Source organism: Serinus canaria, chromosome 9, assembly GCF_022539315.1.
Source record: "Serinus canaria isolate serCan28SL12 chromosome 9, serCan2020, whole genome shotgun sequence".
Classification (NCBI taxonomy): domain Eukaryota; kingdom Metazoa; phylum Chordata; class Aves; order Passeriformes; family Fringillidae; genus Serinus; species Serinus canaria.
This window is the reverse complement of record NC_066323.1, coordinates 1808208-1826302: the sequence shown is the minus strand read 5'-3', so window position 1 is coordinate 1826302 and position 18095 is coordinate 1808208. Positions and strand designations below refer to the sequence as shown.

Sequence of the window (18095 nt, the reverse complement as noted above, 5' to 3'; positions counted from 1 at the left end):
GAGGAGCAAAATTCTTGGGAATGTGGGAACGCTTGCGAGAAATACATTTGTAAAGAATTCTAGAATAGATTTGTAAAGAAATACAGACTGGGTGTCTCCAGGATCCTCCTCAAAACTAAAGTGGGCATCAGTAAAGATCAGAAAGGTGTTTTACAGCTATTGCTTCCATCTGGATGCTGTTACTGAAATCCCACAGTTCAGAGCAGTTCCACTGCTCTGAATCCCCAATTTATATGGGAACGAATAGGAAAAAAGTGTAAAACGCTTTTTGGTTCAGTTCTTAAATTCCTGGAGTTTTATACTGAAATGAGCACAGGTAATAAAAAGAGCAGCCCAGAAGAATCCCTCTTTGGGAAGCTCAGAGCAGGAGAGGTCCAAGAGCTCCTCGGGCACCTCCTTTCCTGGATCCAGAGAATGTGAGGGAATAGTGACCTCAGGTGTCTGTTCAATTAATCACAGGGATATTCCCCATGAATTTACCATTCTTTTGGACATTCCTACTGAAAATGAAGCTGCTGGGAGCTGCTGTCGCTGGCACAAAGTCTCCTGGGTTTTCTGGCCTTGGCACTTGAGCTTTTCCAAAAACACCTACAAGGACTCTCTTCAAGGCCCAGCCACCTGCAAAAAAAGTCTGAGAATAAATCTGTATTGAAACCTGGTTTTAAATGTTTATAAACTTTTAACATATATTTAAATGGTGTGCTCACTGTCCTTGCCTACTGCACAGACTCTTTAAATACTGTGAAAGAATATGGCAGTAGAGGCAGAAAGCCCCCATATAAAATCAATATAACATTTAATACTCACTGAAAAACACGTAAGAAATCAGTACAAACTGATATGGCTTTCACTAGGGGTGAGATTCAGCCTGCTTTGCTTTTTACTTCATTTTGTGCAAAAATATAAAATCCTTCAGAAGTGGCTGTAACACAGTTTAAAACACAACTTTCCATGGAAGCCAGGGGACAACCAGAGCTTGCAGAGGCAACACAAAGTACCTTGATGACTACAAAGAACTACAAAGTTTTGATATTCACTGAGGCTGTGCCTTGACCTGAGGTGGGATTTGGTGTATTAGCACCAAAATTAAGTCAAGAAAATAAATCTGCAACTGAAACTTTTCCAGCATTATCAGGATCCAGTTCTCCTCCCAGTGACTCCAAAGATGTGGCTTCCATAAAGGACAGGCTTTGTCCTACCCCTCTCCCAATGCCAGCCTGGAAGTGTTTTATTTCCTAAATCAAAGATCGAGTGATTCATCAGGGCTTCAAAATAAAAACTATGTTACACCCCCTGTGCAGCAGAGGTTCGAAAACAAAACTTCAGAGCAGGGAATCATTTGGTTTTTTTATTGTGCTGTTTCCTTTCATTGCTTTAATAATATGGCCCATAGAGAGTCTCCAGAGAGGTCTGCAAAGAAACTTAATTTCAAAGGAGCAGAAGTGAGAAACTGTGTGAACACAAGCAGCACACCAAAGAAAAATGTGCTAAGGAATTAAAAACACGGCAGACAGCTCGACAAGCTGTGATTTTCAGTCCTTGAGTGAAAGAACTCTTCATTTCCATCACGATGTTACCACATTAAATAAATCCCACACAACGTGTTGATGCAATTCAGCTTTATTTTTCTTCAGCACAACCTGCAGGAAACAAATGCTGATCCACAAACAAACCTCGGTGTCACAGAATCATCAAATGACAGAATGCTCTGGGTTGGAAACGACCTTAAAGGTCATTTAATTCTAACCCCCTGCCACAGCGGTTCCTCCTTTCCATAGGGTGCTTATGGTACATCATAAACGGAATATAAACCGCACGGACACTACAGGCTGCTTCTGGTTAATGAAAATATAATTTAATTCCTAATAAATGAATTGTAACAGCGTACGTCCCTCACGGTTCCCGCCCGCTCCATGGCTCCCTCAGGGCTCCTCCATGGCTCCCTCACGGTTCTCTCCCGCTTCTCCGTGCCGCCTCCATCACGGTCCCCTCACGGTTCTCTCAGAGCTCCCTCCCGCCTCTCCACGGCCCCCTAACAGCCCTTTCCACGTTCCCTCACAGTTCCGCCATGGTCCCCTCACGGCTCCCTCACCGCTTCCCCCGCCTCTCCATGGCCCCTCACGGCCCTTTCCGCGCTCCCTCAGGGCTCCCCCATGGCCCCCTCACGGTCCCCGCCTGCCTCTCCATGACCCCTCACGGCCCTTTCCCCGTCCCCTCACGGTCTCCGCCTGCCTCTCCATGTCTCCCTCCTGGCCCTTTCCCCGTCCCCTCACGGCTCCCGCCTGCCTCTCCATGTCTCCCTCCTGGCCCTTTCCCCGTCCCCTCACGGCTCCCGCCTGCCTCTCCATGGCTCTCTCCCGGCCCTTTCCCCGTCCCGTCACGGCTCCCGCCTGCCTCTCCATGACCCCACACGGCCCTTTCCCCGTTCCCTCACGGATCCCGCCTGCCTCTCCGTGTCCCCCTCGCTCCACCCTCCCCGGGCCGGGCTGGGCTCGCCCCGCCGTCTCCTCCCCTTCCTCTGCCGGCCGGAAAGCGCCGCGTGTTCCGCAGCCATGGAGTACCTGCCGGCGGCCGCGGCCCCGGCGCAGGGACACATGTGAGCGGTGGCGGGGGGAGCGGGGTTCGCGCTGCCTGTGACCGTGACCGTGACTAACCGTGCTTCTCTCTGTCCTTGTGTCCCAGCCTGTGCTGCGAGTGTGGAGTCCCCATCCCGCCCAACCCGGCCAACATGTGCGTGGGCTGCCTGCGGGCCCAGGTGGACATCACCGAGGGCATCCCCAAGCAGGCTACGGTGCACTTCTGCAAGCAGTGCGAGAGGTGAGGAGCCGCGAAACCGCTGGGGATGGCGGCTAAATGCCCTTGGAAGGCACTTAGAATGCATCAGTCTCGGGGTTTAGGGAGGCAAAAGGGCGCAGGTTTGGTGAGGAGGAGCTGGGGGGGCTCAGCCTGGAGAAAAAGAGGCTCAGGGGGAATCTTTGGCTCCGCACAACTCCCTTACAGCCAGGGAAGGGTTAGTTTGGATATTGGGAAAAATCCTTCATGGAAAGGGATGGGCAGCCTGACACAGCTGCCCAGGGCATTGGTGATATCCCCATCCTAAAAGCCCTGTGGATGTGGCATTTGGAGTTGTGGTTTATTGGTGGCTTTGGCAGTGCTGGGGAAATGAGCGCAGTCACCTTAGCCACTTTGCCATGATTTTCTATGATCCTAAAAGTTGCAGCTGCATTGGTGTTACTAAACTGAAAGCTTTGGAAGTAGCTGCTTGTCCTTGGAGTGATTTAAGGTGCTCAAGCAGCTTTCACGTGCTGTAAAATGCTCCCTGCATCCCAGGTACCTGCAGCCTCCAGGAACCTGGATCCAGTGTGCCCTGGAATCGAGAGAGCTGCTGGCTCTGTGTCTGAAGAAAATCAAAGCTTCCCTGAGCAAGGTGAGAACTGATCCTGCTGGGATTTCACAGCCTGGTCACAATTGTCACTGCAGAGGTGGGAGCTGAGCAGAAAGAACCGAGGGACACGTGTGGTTTTAATGTACCTCAATTTCAGGGTTTTTTGCACATTTCAGAAATTATTTATGCAATATTTGTTCTCACTGGTTTGTGATGCTATGAAAAAGGTTTGCAGAGGTCTGTATATAGATTAATTCAAATTCACATGTTTCAGTTGAATAAAGCATCCCTTAGGTTCAGAATATTATTAGAGGGAAGGACCTGAGATTGAGCATCTTGATTTTATGTCAGTCATCCTCCATGTTCTAGCTAAGCACTATTCATTGGATTTGGGATATTAATATATATATTTTTAACTAAGATTATTCACTTCTTCACTACAGGCTGTTTGTGTTTGTGAAGTTAGGCTTGGTTTTACTGAGCTCTTGTCCTTCCCCACGGGCAGGTCCGGCTGATCGATGCAGGATTCATTTGGACAGAACCACATTCCAAGAGGATCAAGCTCAAGTTGACTGTTCAGAAAGAGGTAACTGGAGCACAACCTTCTCCTTGTGGCTTTTAAAAAGTTTTCATGACAAACAACAGGATTTTTTAATTATAATTTTCCTTATTATTAGATTTCATCCTGCCTAAATTTTGTCGCTAAAGTGCCAATTATCAGAATGGAGAAAGTTATTGTCTGTCCCAGTAAAGATGGGGAAATACTGCAGTTATGTGTGACCCAAGCAGAGCTTAAACCTTGAGCACTTTGGTTTTGCAGGTGATCAATGGGGCAGTTCTGCAGCAGGTGTTTGTGGTGGAGTACGTTGTTCAGTCTCAGATGTGTGAAGACTGTCACAGGATTGAAGCCAAGGATTTCTGGAAAGCTGTGGTGCAAGTCAGGCAGAAGGTAGAGGCAAACTGAATTTTTATTTGGTCCTGGCAGAACAATCAGGCAAAGAATTGGGTGGTTTTCTGGGTTTCTCAGACAGAAATGTACTCATACTTGGCCACAGGGATATGGTTTGTGTTCAAGGTCGTTGGATTTTTTCTAACTCAGTTTAGAAAAACTTTCTGCTGTCCAGTGTTAACGTTCTTTGAAATGATGCTGGCAGGAGGATCTTGTGTGGGTAACTAAATACCCTCCTGTATTTTAAGGCACTTTGGGAGCAGTGGGACAAATATTTAACTCTTCTTTAAAGCAAATAGATCTCTCTAGCAACCACTTACCCAAAAATGAGAAATGGAAGCTTTAAATAATTTGGTAGAAGTAGAGCACTCTGAAATCTTTTTGTTTACTTGAATGTTCTTTCTCTAAGTGATCTCTTCATATAAATGTTTATTCTTCAGAGATCCTGCTTTGTACTTAATGCTCCTTAAATAACCTTGGTGCTTCTGTGTTTGTTTGGCTTTAGACTGTGCACAAGAAGACTTTTTACTATTTGGAGCAGCTGATTTTGAAGCACAGGCTCCATCAAAACACACTAAGGATCAAAGAAATCCACGGTGAGTGGCTCTGGAGGCAGAATGACCTGGATTTGTGATGGATGTTTTCATGTGGGTGTGCTGGGAGCTGTGTAGAGAAAAGCTTATGCATTATATTTGATAAACTAGATTAAAAAAAGATTTGTTTCCTTGCTTTTCAGATGGCCTGGATTTCTATTACTCTTCCAAGCAAAATGCCCAGAAGATGGTGGAGTTCCTTCAGTCTACAGTTCCATCCAGGTACAGCTCCCCTGTCCATTGCCTTGAGCACCCAGAACTTTGGGGACCTATCTTAAATCCTTCATTTTAAAAGAATTTTGTAAGTGCAAGTGTAAGGAATCTGTATTTTAATCAAAACAGACAAAATCCCTTCTACAAAAGTCCCATGTTTTCCACCTAGCCATGGTAAAATTAACCTCTGTTTCCTCAGTATTTCTATTTGTGACACAGACACTTTGTTCCAAGGATCTCCTGTTCCAGGTGACGTCTCTGTTTCCTGAAAACTTTATTTTTGTGTTTTGCAGATCCAAATCATCCCAGCGTTTGATCTCCCACGACATTCGCAGCAATGTCTACAACTACAAAAGCACTTTCTCTGTGGAAATTGTTCCCATATGCAAGGTAGCTTCCTTTAACACCTCAGGGTGTTGTGGACAGAGTTGGGATTTGGAGGTTGGAGGGTTTGGGGGGTAGGGAGGGATCCACACAGGAAGTGCAGAAGTTACTGGGGCTAGAAAAATAAAAACACAGAGTTTAAAATTTTATTTTAGAAGAATTGGTTGAAAATGGAGGGAATGGGAATGTCAGTTGATTGTGTTGGTTTGCAGGACAACGTTGTGTGTCTGTCACCCAAGCTGGCCCAGAGTCTGGGGAACATGAGCCAGATCTGTGTGTGCATCAGAGTGACCAGCACCATCCACCTCATCGACCCCAGGACTCTGCAGAGTGAGTGTGGGGTTTGCCCCAGCCCTGATTGTTCTGCTGGCACAATTACTGTGGGTTTGTTCCCACAAAATCCTGGATCTTTGGATCTTACTGTTGTTAAATTTGTCTGTACAGTAGAAATTTGGTAGTGAGCTGAGAGCTCTCCAGGTTTGATTCCCATGGGATCCTGGGCAGAATGTGCAGGCTCACTTTGAGCTCCTGGGTGTTCTGAGCATTTGCCTGTGTCAGCTTTATTCCCCTACAATCACATGGCATCTGGATTAACTTTTCAGCCACTTCAGTACCAGAAATTCTGTGCTTTGCTGGGTCTGTGCTGGTGAGCTTGGGCAGCAGAATCCCTCTGAAAGGATGGATCCAGGAATAATTCCTTTGAGTAAAGTCTGTCACGGATCAGCTGCTCCTGCAGCAGTGTGGGTCATGTCCTAAATAATTACAGAGATGAACAAAACGTGTCTGGCAGGTGCCTTAATGTGGTTAATGGTTCTTTTTTCACAAGGAATTCTCTCCCTGATCATGTTGCAGTTGCTGAAATCGATGGGAGCACCTACTGGCGCCACCCCTTCAACAGCCTGTTCCACCCCAAGCAGCTGGAGGAGTTCATCATCATGGACATCAACAGGGTCCATGAGAAGAGAAAAGGTGCTGGGGCAGGGGCTCGGTCCAACAAGGTGAGAATATCTCTCTTTAATTCATGTTTTGGGCCTTCTGCTCAGCTGAATTCATGATCTGGGTCTGCCTGGCACAGTCAGACTGGGCTCTTCTGGATCTTGCCACTGGCAGAAGCTTTCCTTGGGACCATTAGGTTTGGAAATGGCACGGGCAGGAGGTGAATTCCACTGCCAGGAATTCTGCTTGCAGAGTTGAAACTCTGCTTGTTACTGGGTATTGAAATATTAACTTTGCAGCTTTAATGACTGAATTGGTTTTGTTGAAGCATTTCTTTTTAATCAGAGTTAATGGATCTTCTCAGTTAAAAGCTAATATGTGTTTATTCATAGAAACAGCCTTTGGGAATTCCTGGGAGTTGCCATGTCCATTTCCTTTTATGCAATGAGAAATGAGGAGGAGCAAGGGCTGCATTGGATGTGTGATGCAGAAACACAAGTTTAATGACCAGTGGAGTTTAAATCAGTGCAGGTGTTTGGGTTCAGCTGGGTTTGGTTAAGGAATGTTTGATTTTCCATTCCCACAGCACACTCTGGCTGAAGCCTGGGTCAGGAAAACCTCGGAGCTGGACACAGATCACCAATATTTCTGCTGCACTCACCTGGGGCACATCCTGAACCCTGGAGACCTGGTCTTGGGGTCTGTTCTTCTTTTCTGAAACTTTTACTGAATGATTATTTAATGACTGAATTCATGTGCTGTCAAGAAAGTGTTGAACTGTTCTGATTTCTAAATGAAAGCAACAGAAGGGCTGGACTCATCCTGGTCCTAGTCCAGGAAATCTCTTTTCTAGAAGGAGTTTTCATGTAAAAATTGTTAGAAATAAGAGAGCTGATTGCCTTCAGAGTGCAGCTTGGAACCACAACTTAGCCACAAACAAATGGGAAGGATTTTTAAAACCCCAATTAGTTATTTGTTTGCTAATGAATATCATACATAGTGATACAAATGCCAGTTTTTTGTAAGATGAGGCAAATTAGGTGATGCTTAGAAAGGTTTAAACATGAATGTTGTGAGCCCAGCAGAACCTCAGTGGATGCTGCAGTTGGGACTCCAGAGGTTGGGAAGTGCCAACAGAGCAGGATTTGGGAACTGCAGCTGCTCAGACTTAGGAGAGCTGCACATGAATGTGGATTTTTATTTGTTTCCCTTCCTCTGGAAATATTTCTGTTCCTTAGGAGCTGCTCCTTGCACTGAGCTGCCCTTTAGCACAAACATGGTGCACTGAGGTTGGCTTTTTATAAAGCAGAATAAAACCCCTGTTTCTCTTTTAGCTTCGACTTGGCCAACTGCAACCTAAATGATGAGTTTGCCAACAAGATGAACCCCCAGCACATTCCTGACGTGGTAAGAAAATCCCTTTCTCTGTGCAAAGTTCCTCCATTACCCAAGCCAGGAGGGAGTGTGATTTGGTAGTGAGCAGTGCCTGAAGGAAGAGAGGACATGAACAGTGACATTTGAGCAGCATCTGATTTTCAAGGAGTATTTCCTTAAATATTTGACTGATGGTTAAATTATACATTTATTGTTGGGTTTTTTTTCCAATTGCCATGGTTAGCTAATACATTAATTGTTGTTTTTATTCCAATTACCAATCCCTGGGTGCTGAATGGTAACTCCAGTGTGTGCCTGTCCCTTCAGGACCATTTCCCAAGTGTTTGGAGACATTTGAACCAACCAACTCCCTGTAAATCCAACATAACACTGCTGAGTGCCAGTCCAGCTGGCTCTAGATGCCCAGATGTGGATTGGGTGCTGATTTGGGATTTTGGGAAGTGGACAAAGGAGCTGCTTTTCCCTGCAGGTGCTGATCAAGAAGAGCTACGACCGCTCCAGGCGGCAGCGCCGCAGGAACTGGAAGCTGAAGGAGCTGGAGAGGGACAGGGAAGCCTCAGACACAGATGATGAAAGGTTCAGTATCTGCTCTCCTTGTTCAGTGCCAAAGCAGCTCCTAAATGCCCTCCAGCTGAGAGGAAACAAGGAGAAAGTTAGAGATAAATGAGTTGGGAATTAATAGGTGAGGGTGAAAGAGCGGTGAGCTGGGGATGCTCTCAGCCCTGCTGGGGTTTGTTTCTGTGATTTGACTTTGTTGCATGAATTCCCATCAATCCAAAGGAGCAGGGAGTAAACACATCCCACATCTTTTACAGACAATACCAGGACTTCCTGGAAGATCTGGAGGAGGATGAGACCATAAGGAAAAATGTCAACATTTACAGAAGTAAGGCCTTTCTAGCTCCTTCACTGGGTGTAATTAAATCATGTTTAAATCATGTTTGAGGCAAAACAATTTGACTGGAATTCTCTATTTCCATTCTCCAAACTCTTCCTGCCTGGAGAAATGCTGTAAACACAGATGTGTTGCACCTGATGGGTTTTGTTTCCTTGCCTTTCAGTGAAAGAGAACTTTCCTCCTGCACCCAAAATCTCTGCTGGGTGAAGGATTTGATACAGAATTCAATTTATTTCCATGAGGGGACTGTTGAATTTTTGAGAGGAATTTTTGGTTTTGTGGGGTGTTGCTTGTTTTGGTGTTTTTGATTTGATTTTTTTCCCCCCATTTTCCCTTGGGGTTGCTCTGGTGGTTTGAGCTTTGTTTTCTCTGCTTAGCTGTTTTTTTGGGGGGGTTTCTGTGTGTTTTTAGATGCAGATATTCCAGTGGAGAGTGACACAGATGATGATGGAGCTCCACGGATCAGCCTGGCTGAGATGCTGGAAGATCTCCACATTTCCCAGGACGCCACTGGAGGGGAGGGAGCAGAGATGCTGACAGAGTAAGGACAGTGCCTTACATCCAATAAATATTTCCTGGGGAGCAAAAACTCCCCAGACCACAATTACCCATCACAAGGCCAGGAAAAGGGACAAAACCCCCACTGCACCCCAAATAATGGCCTGGAATTCATATTTTATGGATGATATTCCAGAGAATCAGCAATTAAAGTTCAATTTCTGGTGGAAGCATTGCAATATAAATTCCACATGTTCCTCCCATCCCTGAGGGATCTTTCCATGTAATTTCTGCAGTGGAGAAAATAAGGAAGGATGTCCAGAGGGAAAGATTTTATTCCAGTTTCCTGGATTTTAGGTAGAGTCCCTACCTACTGTTACAGCTTTAATTTCTCCCATGGGGAAGGTTTTCCCCATTTTTTGACACAATGGTTTGAAGCCTTTTATGATACTGGTAGATTATTCCCTATGTCCATATTTGGGGAAGCTCAAGCCTAATTTCTGCTCCTTTACACAAAGAAAACTTCCCTGCAAAGCCCTTGGTCAGAAAGATTGGAAAATCCTGTGGAGTGTGATGAGTATTGAACTGTAGCCCATGCCTGGGTCAGTGGATTAAAAGCAACATGCACAGCAATTAATTAATAAACCAGCTCTAAAGGATTAAAAACCTCTCGAGATACTTTGATTCATCATTTTTTTAGTTCATTTTCAAATCCAGTGGCACTCTGCAATTCCAAGGAGAACAGAATAATGAACTCCCTGTTGGTGGCAGGTGATGGGGGGTAATAAAATCTGGGTTTAAACTCTGCTGTTTTCATCAATCCTTTTCCTCCTGCCTGTTTTCCTTGCTGGACTCTCCCAGGAATGTTGGATATTGCTGTGCTGTTTATCCCTGGAGATTTCCCTCTTCCTTTCCCCCCTTCCTTGCTCTGCTGCCAGCCTGGAGAAGCTTTCCTGGATCTTCCAGCAGATCTTGTGCTGCTGAAGCCTTGAATCCAAGCATTGCCTGGGTTTGTGGGATGTCTTTGGCTGGAGCAGCTCCCCACAGCCAAAGTTGGGTCTCCTTGTAGGTTCCCAGGTGTCCAGTGCCCCTCTGGGAGCTCAGAGGGGTTTAGGGAGTGTCCAACAAATTAAATATTTGCCAATATTTTCACTGCCACCAGAGTTAGCAAAGTATTCATTGTCATGGATCAAAGCTGCCTCCTGCCCTGCAGCTCTTCCTGAAAATCTCTGACTTAAGCCACAAAAAGCTCCTTTTATACAACAGAAATCCTTCAGGGTTTTAAGCCAGACCTGCTCAGTGATGCATTTCCAGCCAGATGTTGATGGATTTTGAGTTGGAAGTCGTGGGAGAAGCTGTGCAGAACCTTGGAATTACGTTTTGCTCAGAGAAAATGGTGGGAAAAAAAAAGTGTTGTATAAGTCAGAGCTTACAGCACAAAAGCTGGATAACTGAGGGGGAAATGATCAGAAAAAAGGGATTGGGGTGTGCAAACACTCATTTTTGGTTTATTTTTCCCTAGATAAAAGTGCTGTGTGTTGATGATGAAAAGCTTAAGGTGATGATTTCACCTTTAACTGCTTTAAAAATCTGTTAGTGGATGGCCTGATGTAACTCCAGGGGTCCCAGATTTTCCCAGATGGAAACTGCTGAGGTGAAATGTTGATGGGAAAACATTTCTAACCTCGGGCTTGGCTGCACTCCAGGGACAGCTCCTGGGCCAATTTTGGGAGCTTGCAAGCTGAGGAGTTGAGCCACTGATCTGGTGGGGACTTCCACAAAAATCAGTGTTATTTCAGTCTCCTGCTCCTGGAAGTGGCTTAAAATAGGGAATTCCAGAGGAATATTGTGTCAGGGGGTTTTCCATGAAAGGTTAGACAAGGGTACAGATTCCTTCTGTTGGATTTTTGGGGATTTGGAATCATTCCACTGGAATGGCAGTGGGAAGAGTCTGGCTCTGTTTCCACCCTGGGACTGACAGAGATGGATCCAATCCCAACTCTTCCCGGTATCCATGGAAAATGAGGATGTGCCTGTGCTGAACGTGAGAGCCCACCTGGTGTCACTGTTCCTGCACGGCCCCGGGAGCTGCTCCCTGCTCCAGGAAAAGGGGGCTGAAAACTCAGGAAAAACTCTTGATGCCCGTGCAGTTCTTGATGTTTGAATTCAGAATAGCACCAAGCTGAAGGAGAATGAGACAAAAATTGCTGTGAATTTGGTGTGGGAGGATTTAATGTCAGCAAACTGCTCCTTGTGCTGACTGATCCCAACTCAGGGCCGTTTGTTTCAGCTGCTCCTCGAAGGAGTGGTGGGAATGGGAGATCCAGAGGCATTTGGGAATGATTCCTGGAGCTCATTCCAGGACATATTCACGGAACAAAGAATCTTGGTGCTGTCAGAATATGTATGGCCTCCTCAATCCAAGATGGGAACCTGGTTAAGCCAAGTCAGAAAGAGAAAATGAAGTTTTAAACTTGTCAGAGTTGCAGTTCCGTGACAAAACCAAAGCCTGATGGTAAAGCAAGAAACCAAAGGGGTTTTGTGCAATTTAAATATTCAGCTTCCTAAAATGAAAGCACTTTGGATGACACAGATTCCCAGCAGGGACTGAACAGCCTTGAAAGCCGATTTTAAACTCATCTCTGACCTGTGAGATCTGTGAGATGGAAGGAAACTGCTGAAGCTGTGAAATATTTGGTGCTGTTTGCACACCCTGCTGGGAGTTTGTGCTCTGAGGATGGTGCTTCACACCTTGATCCCTGGAAAAAAGACCTGGAAAAATAGCAAAGTAAATCCTGTTTCATATAATATCTCTGCTCTGTACTGGAAATGTCAGCAGCAGAGGAAAGAGGAGTTTCCTCTCTCGGGGAGACTGGAACTCAACTGTTGCATGAAGCAGTTTCAGCTGAGCTGGGAAGTGAAGCAGAAACTTTCAGCCAGGCAGGACAGAGGAATTTCAGGTCAGCTCTGGAAAAGCAAACAGAGCTGCTGGAAACTCCCCCCTGCTCTGAGCAATCCCTGCAAGATGGAAATGTCCTGTGGGATGCAGAGGCCAGGAAGTGCTGACAGGTTCATTCTCCAAGCAGGATTTTCAGGTCAGGTAATGAAGAGCAGAGATAAGAACTGCAATTACACGTGGCTGGAAATAAAGCCAAGTGCAGCTGCTGGAGTGCAAAACAGTGACAGTAACCAGGAGTAAGGAATTCTCTTAGAAAGCTTCTGAAAACTCCTGAAGTGATCAGCAGCAGAGGGGCCAAAATTCCACATGGACACAACCATCTCTAGTGCCTTTGGGAAGTGTAAACTCTTTGGATCGATAAAATGAAAGATTAATGGGAGATAAGGTGTGAAAGTGCTACAATGAAATCACTCCTAAGGAGGATGCTGGGAATGCAGCAGGATGCTCTGGCTGGAAACATCAAAGGTTTCCTGGTGAGCAGCACGAGCAGTTGGATTTTAGCAGCTGGCTCTTATTTTGTTCTTTAGTTTCCACTCTTGCTGAACCAGTGTGGGTTAAGTTGTGCAATTTGAATATTTCCTTTTCACGTGGCAGGGATCTGAAAGGTGCTGGATGTGACCTTGCATTCCTTTCTGCCAGGACAGAAACTTCCCCCAGACAGACACAGCTGACCTTGGCGTGCTCAGGGAAGGGTGTGCAGGGAATGTTCCATTTCCCATTCCTCTTGGAACACTTCCTGCTCCAGCCACGCATCCATTCATTCCTTTAGGTTTGGAACATTGAGCATCAGGTGGGAAAAACTCAGCGCTGTGGCCACTCAGAGCAGCCTGTGGAGCTGGTTGGAAAAATCTGGAGAAATGTGGAAAGAGCCTGTTCCACCCCAGCCATCCCAGCCTGGGCATCCCTGGAGTGGTGTCCAAACCCTCCTGGAGCTCCAGCAGCCTTGGGCCATTCCCTGGGGAGCCTGGGCAGTGCCCAGCACCCTCTGGGGGAAGAAGCTTTCCCTGCTCTCCCCCCTGCACCTCCCTGGCCCAGCTCCAGCTGTGCCTGATCCTGATCCCAGCTCAGCCTGACCTGACAAATCCAGACCCCGCAGGCTCCCAGTGCTTCCAGCAGGAACCTGCCCAGGCAGTGCTGGGAACTGAAATGGGATGAAACATTTGAAATCCTGGAGGCTTGGGACAGGCAGGGAAAAGGGGGGGATGAGGAAAACGAATCAGGAACTCTGAGGAGCTCCAGCTGCCACTTGGCCCCTTGTTTCCTCTGCAGGATTTTGGTGCTTTCCTGGCTCTGTCCCGTTCCCCCAGCCCAGCTGGGATCTATAATCCTACACCCAATCCCATCCCAATCCTACCCCAGGTATGGCAGAAGAGGCAGCCCCAAAGCCCACGTGGGAAGGGCAGCAGTGACACAAGCAGGGCGAAGTTCCTGCTCCTCCAGCCTGCTCTGGGATTCCTGAGTGCCCAGAAATGCTCAGGATGGCCTTGTGGAGTCCTGCTGGGACTGAGGGTGACCTGCTCCTGCCCTGGGCTCACTCCCAGGCACTGCTTGAGCAATATTTATTTTCACAGTCTTGAGAAATACAGATTTTGCACCTGCAATGCAAATTACTGCCTGTATTTCTCTGCATTAGGGACTGGGGCTGGGGAAAATTCACTGTCTCCATAAATAATCTAATGACTGATATAATGAAAATATTGTGTGCTCCCTCTTGTTCCTAAACATCAGTAAATACAAATTATACTGATAAATATCAGTAAACATAATATGCAGACTAAGCATGAAAGCAAATCTACACTAATTACTCCTTCAACCATTACTTGAACAAAACATCCTCTTGGATCCAAATTTGAAAGTATTGAATAGATTTTTTTTTTACAAACTTAGAGATATTTGGGCATTGTTAAAAGACCTGGGAGTTTGAGCACAGCTGTCCTCATTTTCCCAGAGAAATTATTTTCATCTCCTGCCTTATTTCCCCATAATTATAAACTGGGAAAGCAGCTGAGGTGACAAATGACATAATTAATGTCTTCACTTTGTTTTGTCGCCTCCTGTGACCAAGCCCCATTCCCTAATTCCCTGGATTGCCACCTACAGCTACAACCCATCCTCTGGAAGGAGAGGACATCCCAGGAGCTTGGGAAAAATCCCAAAACTCACCTCAGCGTGGGTGGAAAATGTGGATTTGTGTCACCCTGTGTGTCCTGCTCTGCTCCCTTCATCCCCTGAGGATTCCAAACCCCGATTCTCATTGCCAAGCTCATCCCAGTGCAGCTCCTGCCCACTGCAGGGAGCTGGCACTCAGGAATCTGATGGTTTGAAGGCTAAAAAGTGTTGGGATTTGGAACAAAAGCAGTCCCAGCCAAATCCAGCAGGTTCTTTGCAGCTCAGGAGTTTGGGGTTCAGGAACTGCTCCACAGGGAGAGTGTGAAAGGTGAAAAGGAGGGAGTAAAGGGTCAGGAAAAAGGGAGACATTGTATTTTTTAAATTTTAAGGGGTTTATTTTCAACTGAAACCCTGCCACAAGTGAATCTGCAGTGTTATATTCTCTACATGATGCACGTGATTTACTCATCTTCTAAAGCAAACCAAAAGTTATGTTTTTGTAAAGCCCAAGAATCTGCGATTTTCATCAGAAATTTTCACAGCAGCACATCCTCACATTTTTAATGAATCAGTGGCATTGTTTGCATCATGACAACAAGCCAGCCAAGTAATTCATTGTGTAAAACAATCAAGGAGACTGAATAAGTCCTGAAATCATTCCATAAAAACACAGCAAGCTCAGGGAAGCAGCTCCCGCTGGTCCAGGATTTTTGTGTGCACATCTCTTCTGGCAGGCAAGAACAAATTCACACTGTGTCATTTCTCCAGATGAAAACTTCCCATATCCAAGCAGCTTTCCCTGGGATGACAAAATCTTCAGGGGGGTTGTTCCTGTCCCTGGGATAACAAATTCTTCATGAGGGCTGTTCCTTTCTCCTGGGATAACAGAAATTCAGGGGGCTTGTTCCTTCCCCCTGGAATAACAAAATCTTTGGTGGGGTTGTTCCTTTCCCCAGGAATAACAGGAACTTCAGGGGGGTTGTTCCTTCTCCCTGGAATAACAAAATCTTTGCTGGGGTTGTTCCTTCTCCCTGGAATAACAAAATCTTTGGTGGGATTGTTCCTTTCCCCTGGGATATCAGAAACTCAGGGGGGTTGTTCCTTCCCCCTGGAATAACAAATTCTTCATGGGGGTTGTTCCTGTCCCAGTCCCAGCTCTGTAATTCCAGTGGGTCATTAAAACTGAAACTTTTGAAGAATCAAATAGCAAAACCAGAGATCGATTGGAGCAAAAAGAATTTCCTGTCAGAGCAAAACACGAGGAGAGAATAAAGCAGAGTTTGCTGCTCCTGGACAAAAATGGGATAAGGAAACACTTGATGCCAGAGGCAGGCTGAGGTTTTACTTCACCACAGAAAGAGCATTTTCCCGTGGGTTTCCCAGGAAGCTGCAGAGGAGCTGGAAGGCCGAGCTGGCGTGGCAGGCCAGGCACAGGTAGGTGGTGTAGAGCAGCAGCCCCAGCATGGCCAGGTTGAAGGAGTAGAAGAGCACCTTCTCCCAGGGCTCCATCAGGTAACTGCAGGTGATCAGCTCAAACTGGCAGAAGAGCCAGTACAGGTAACTCGGGGTGCTCTTCACATCCATCCCCGATCCCAGCGCTCCTGTGGGGTGAAAGGGGGGGGATCATGGAAATGGGAACTGACATTGCTCCTGAAGGGTGGGGGATCATGGAAATGGGAACCTGGACAGGGGAACCTGACATTGCTCCTGAGGGTGGGGGATCATGGAAATGGGAACCTGACATTGCTCCTGAAGGGTGGGGGATCATGGAAATGGGAACCTGGACAGGGGAACCTGACATTGCTCCTGAAGGGTGGGGGATCATGGAAATGGGAACGTGGAAATGGGAACCTGACATTGCTCCTGAAGGGTGGGGGATCATGGAAATGGGAAGCTGGAAATGGGAACCTGACATTGCTCCTGAAGGGTGGGGGATCATGGAAATGGGAACCTGGACAGGGGAACCTGACATTGCTCCTGAGGGTGGGGGATCATGGAAATGGAACCTCACACAGCATCAGCCTCACCAAGGAGGCTCCCTGAGAGCTCATTTCATCCATGAGCTGTGGCAATTCCATTCCCCAGGCCAAGCTCTGCCAGAATTTCACCTTGCACTGGGTTACTCAAGGCTCTGTTGGAGCAGCTTAATTAAAACTCCCTTTAAACCCTCTCTCCTTCCTCCTCCTCCTCCTCCTCCTCACCTGTGGATTTCTACACAGAATTTGCCACGAGGCTGATTCCTACCACTGCAGATTTCATTTTATGTCTCGTGCTCCAGTCACTGCTGGAAGCTCCAGGTGCAAACTGAGAGCATGGAGAGCTCCACACAAACAGAATTCCAAGAAAAGGAAACTACACCCAGGTTCTCCAGCTTTTTCTGCAGCAGGGAGTGAACTGATCTGTTGCCAGAATGGAATAATAATACTAATAATACTGATATACTATAACTACTACTACCATTACTAGTAATAATAATAATAATAATAATAATAATAATAATAATAATAATAATAATAATAATAATAATAATAATAATAATAATAATAATAATCTGTAATGTATAATATAATATATTATATTGTATATAATACATAATGATGTAAAATAACAATAAACACAGATTTCTTTTTAAGAAGAAAGGAATCAATGCTAGTGGTTACTGAGTGTTGCATTATGGCACCAGCAGGACACAGAACTGGAGAGGAAAAGGGAAAACAGGGCTACTTCAGTTATTGACACTTCCTGTCCTTTGGTGAATAAGAGGAAACAAACCAAAAACTCTGATTTCCCATTTTTTAATTGGGAAGTAAAGAACTCCTGGTGGCGTCAAAATCTGTGGAAGGAAATTTATCCCTCAGAAAGAAGATACAAGTAACTCCAGAGATCCAATCAGAGTGGGATTTTACCCTAAAAAATCCACTTCCCAGAGGTTTTAGAGACATTTTCCTTCCATTTCTCCCCCACCTCTTTTCCTCCTGCCAGGTGAGTGAAACAAAAGCCTTTGCAGTTCGAAATATCAACAATTACTTGTGGCAATATCCTCATTACCCAGCCCATTTCTGCCCTTCCACACGGTTTTTACTAAACCAGGGGACACCTGAGCCTCTTCCCACCAAATGCATCGCTCTGAGCCAAAGCTGGGGATGCAAGAAGCAGAACTCACCTGTGCCCCACACAGCTGGGATGCTCTGGAGCCTCGCAGGGAGCAGATGGAGAGGCAGAGCCCAGCAGTCTGCTCCTCAATTACAGAGCGTGTCCTCTGCTCCCCGCCCTCCTCCTCGCCTGCTGAAATCTCCCCTGGCCACAGCAGCTCTCTGGTTTGTGCAATAATTTATGCTCTGCCTGCACCACGCTCAGGACACGGCACCTGGCTCTTGGACCGAGCCCAAGCTCCAGGACTCTGCAGGGAGGAGCACACCAGGCAAAAAAATATTTACAGTTCATGCCTTCCCTGATCTCCAACCTCCCAAAACACCTCGGCCCCCGTGGGGCTTTCAGCTCCTCCAAGGGCCAATTCCACGTCTGCTCAGAATTACGGGGTGAAGCAGCCACAAAAATGTGGCACAGGAAGGTCTGCAGTGAAGGCACCACCTGCTTTTGCAACCTCTGATGGGAATCATTCTCAAACAGCTCCAAATCTCTGCTTCTCCCAAACCTCATCCAGAAACCCCGGCGTGGAGGGGATTTGGGGATGAGGCTTCTGTAAGGAAAAGAGGGTGAGTTTTCCTCAGGAAAGCTGTGAAATGAGAGCAGGCCACAAGAGCTGGAGGCATTTT

General features: G+C 46.4%; 2 protein-coding genes across 2 annotated transcripts; one reads left to right on the top strand and one right to left on the bottom strand.

The window, feature by feature from the left end:
- Positions 1-2508: 2508 nt before the first annotated feature.
- NMD3 (NMD3 ribosome export adaptor) lies at positions 2509-9917 on the top strand. The gene is made up of 15 exons (XM_009088996.4): positions 2509-2596; positions 2683-2817; positions 3331-3427; positions 3891-3971; positions 4206-4334; positions 4840-4930; positions 5071-5149; positions 5434-5530; positions 5737-5854; positions 6377-6522; positions 7047-7159; positions 7795-7867; positions 8325-8431; positions 8671-8741; positions 9165-9917. Exons 1-15 carry the CDS (start codon positions 2553-2555, stop codon positions 9296-9298), a joined length of 1515 nt encoding a protein of 504 aa, XP_009087244.1. The 5' UTR covers positions 2509-2552; the 3' UTR covers positions 9299-9917.
- Positions 9918-14687: 4770 nt separating this feature from the next.
- LOC127059931 (serine palmitoyltransferase small subunit B-like) lies at positions 14688-17768 on the bottom strand. Its single transcript, XM_050978172.1, has 2 exons — positions 17483-17768; positions 14688-15920 (listed from the first exon to the last, which is right to left on the bottom strand). The coding sequence occupies exon 2, from the start codon at positions 15901-15903 to the stop codon at positions 15661-15663; it is 243 nt and encodes an 80-aa protein (XP_050834129.1). The 5' UTR covers positions 15904-15920; positions 17483-17768; the 3' UTR covers positions 14688-15660.
- Positions 17769-18095: the final 327 nt, after the last annotated feature.

Excerpts from the sequence above, each read along its gene's own strand:
- NMD3 (XM_009088996.4), top strand. The coding sequence starts at position 2,553 with ATGGAGTACCTGCCGGCGGCCGCGGCCCCGGCGCAGGGACACAT. Across the intron at positions 3,428-3,890 it reads TCAAAGCTTCCCTGAGCAAG|GTCCGGCTGATCGATGCAGG; the intron begins GTGAGAACTGAT and ends CCCCACGGGCAG. Across the intron at positions 5,150-5,433 it reads CAGTCTACAGTTCCATCCAG|ATCCAAATCATCCCAGCGTT; the intron begins GTACAGCTCCCC and ends TGTGTTTTGCAG.
- LOC127059931 (XM_050978172.1), bottom strand. The coding sequence starts at position 15,903 with ATGGATGTGAAGAGCACCCCGAGTTACCTGTACTGGCTCTTCTGCCAG.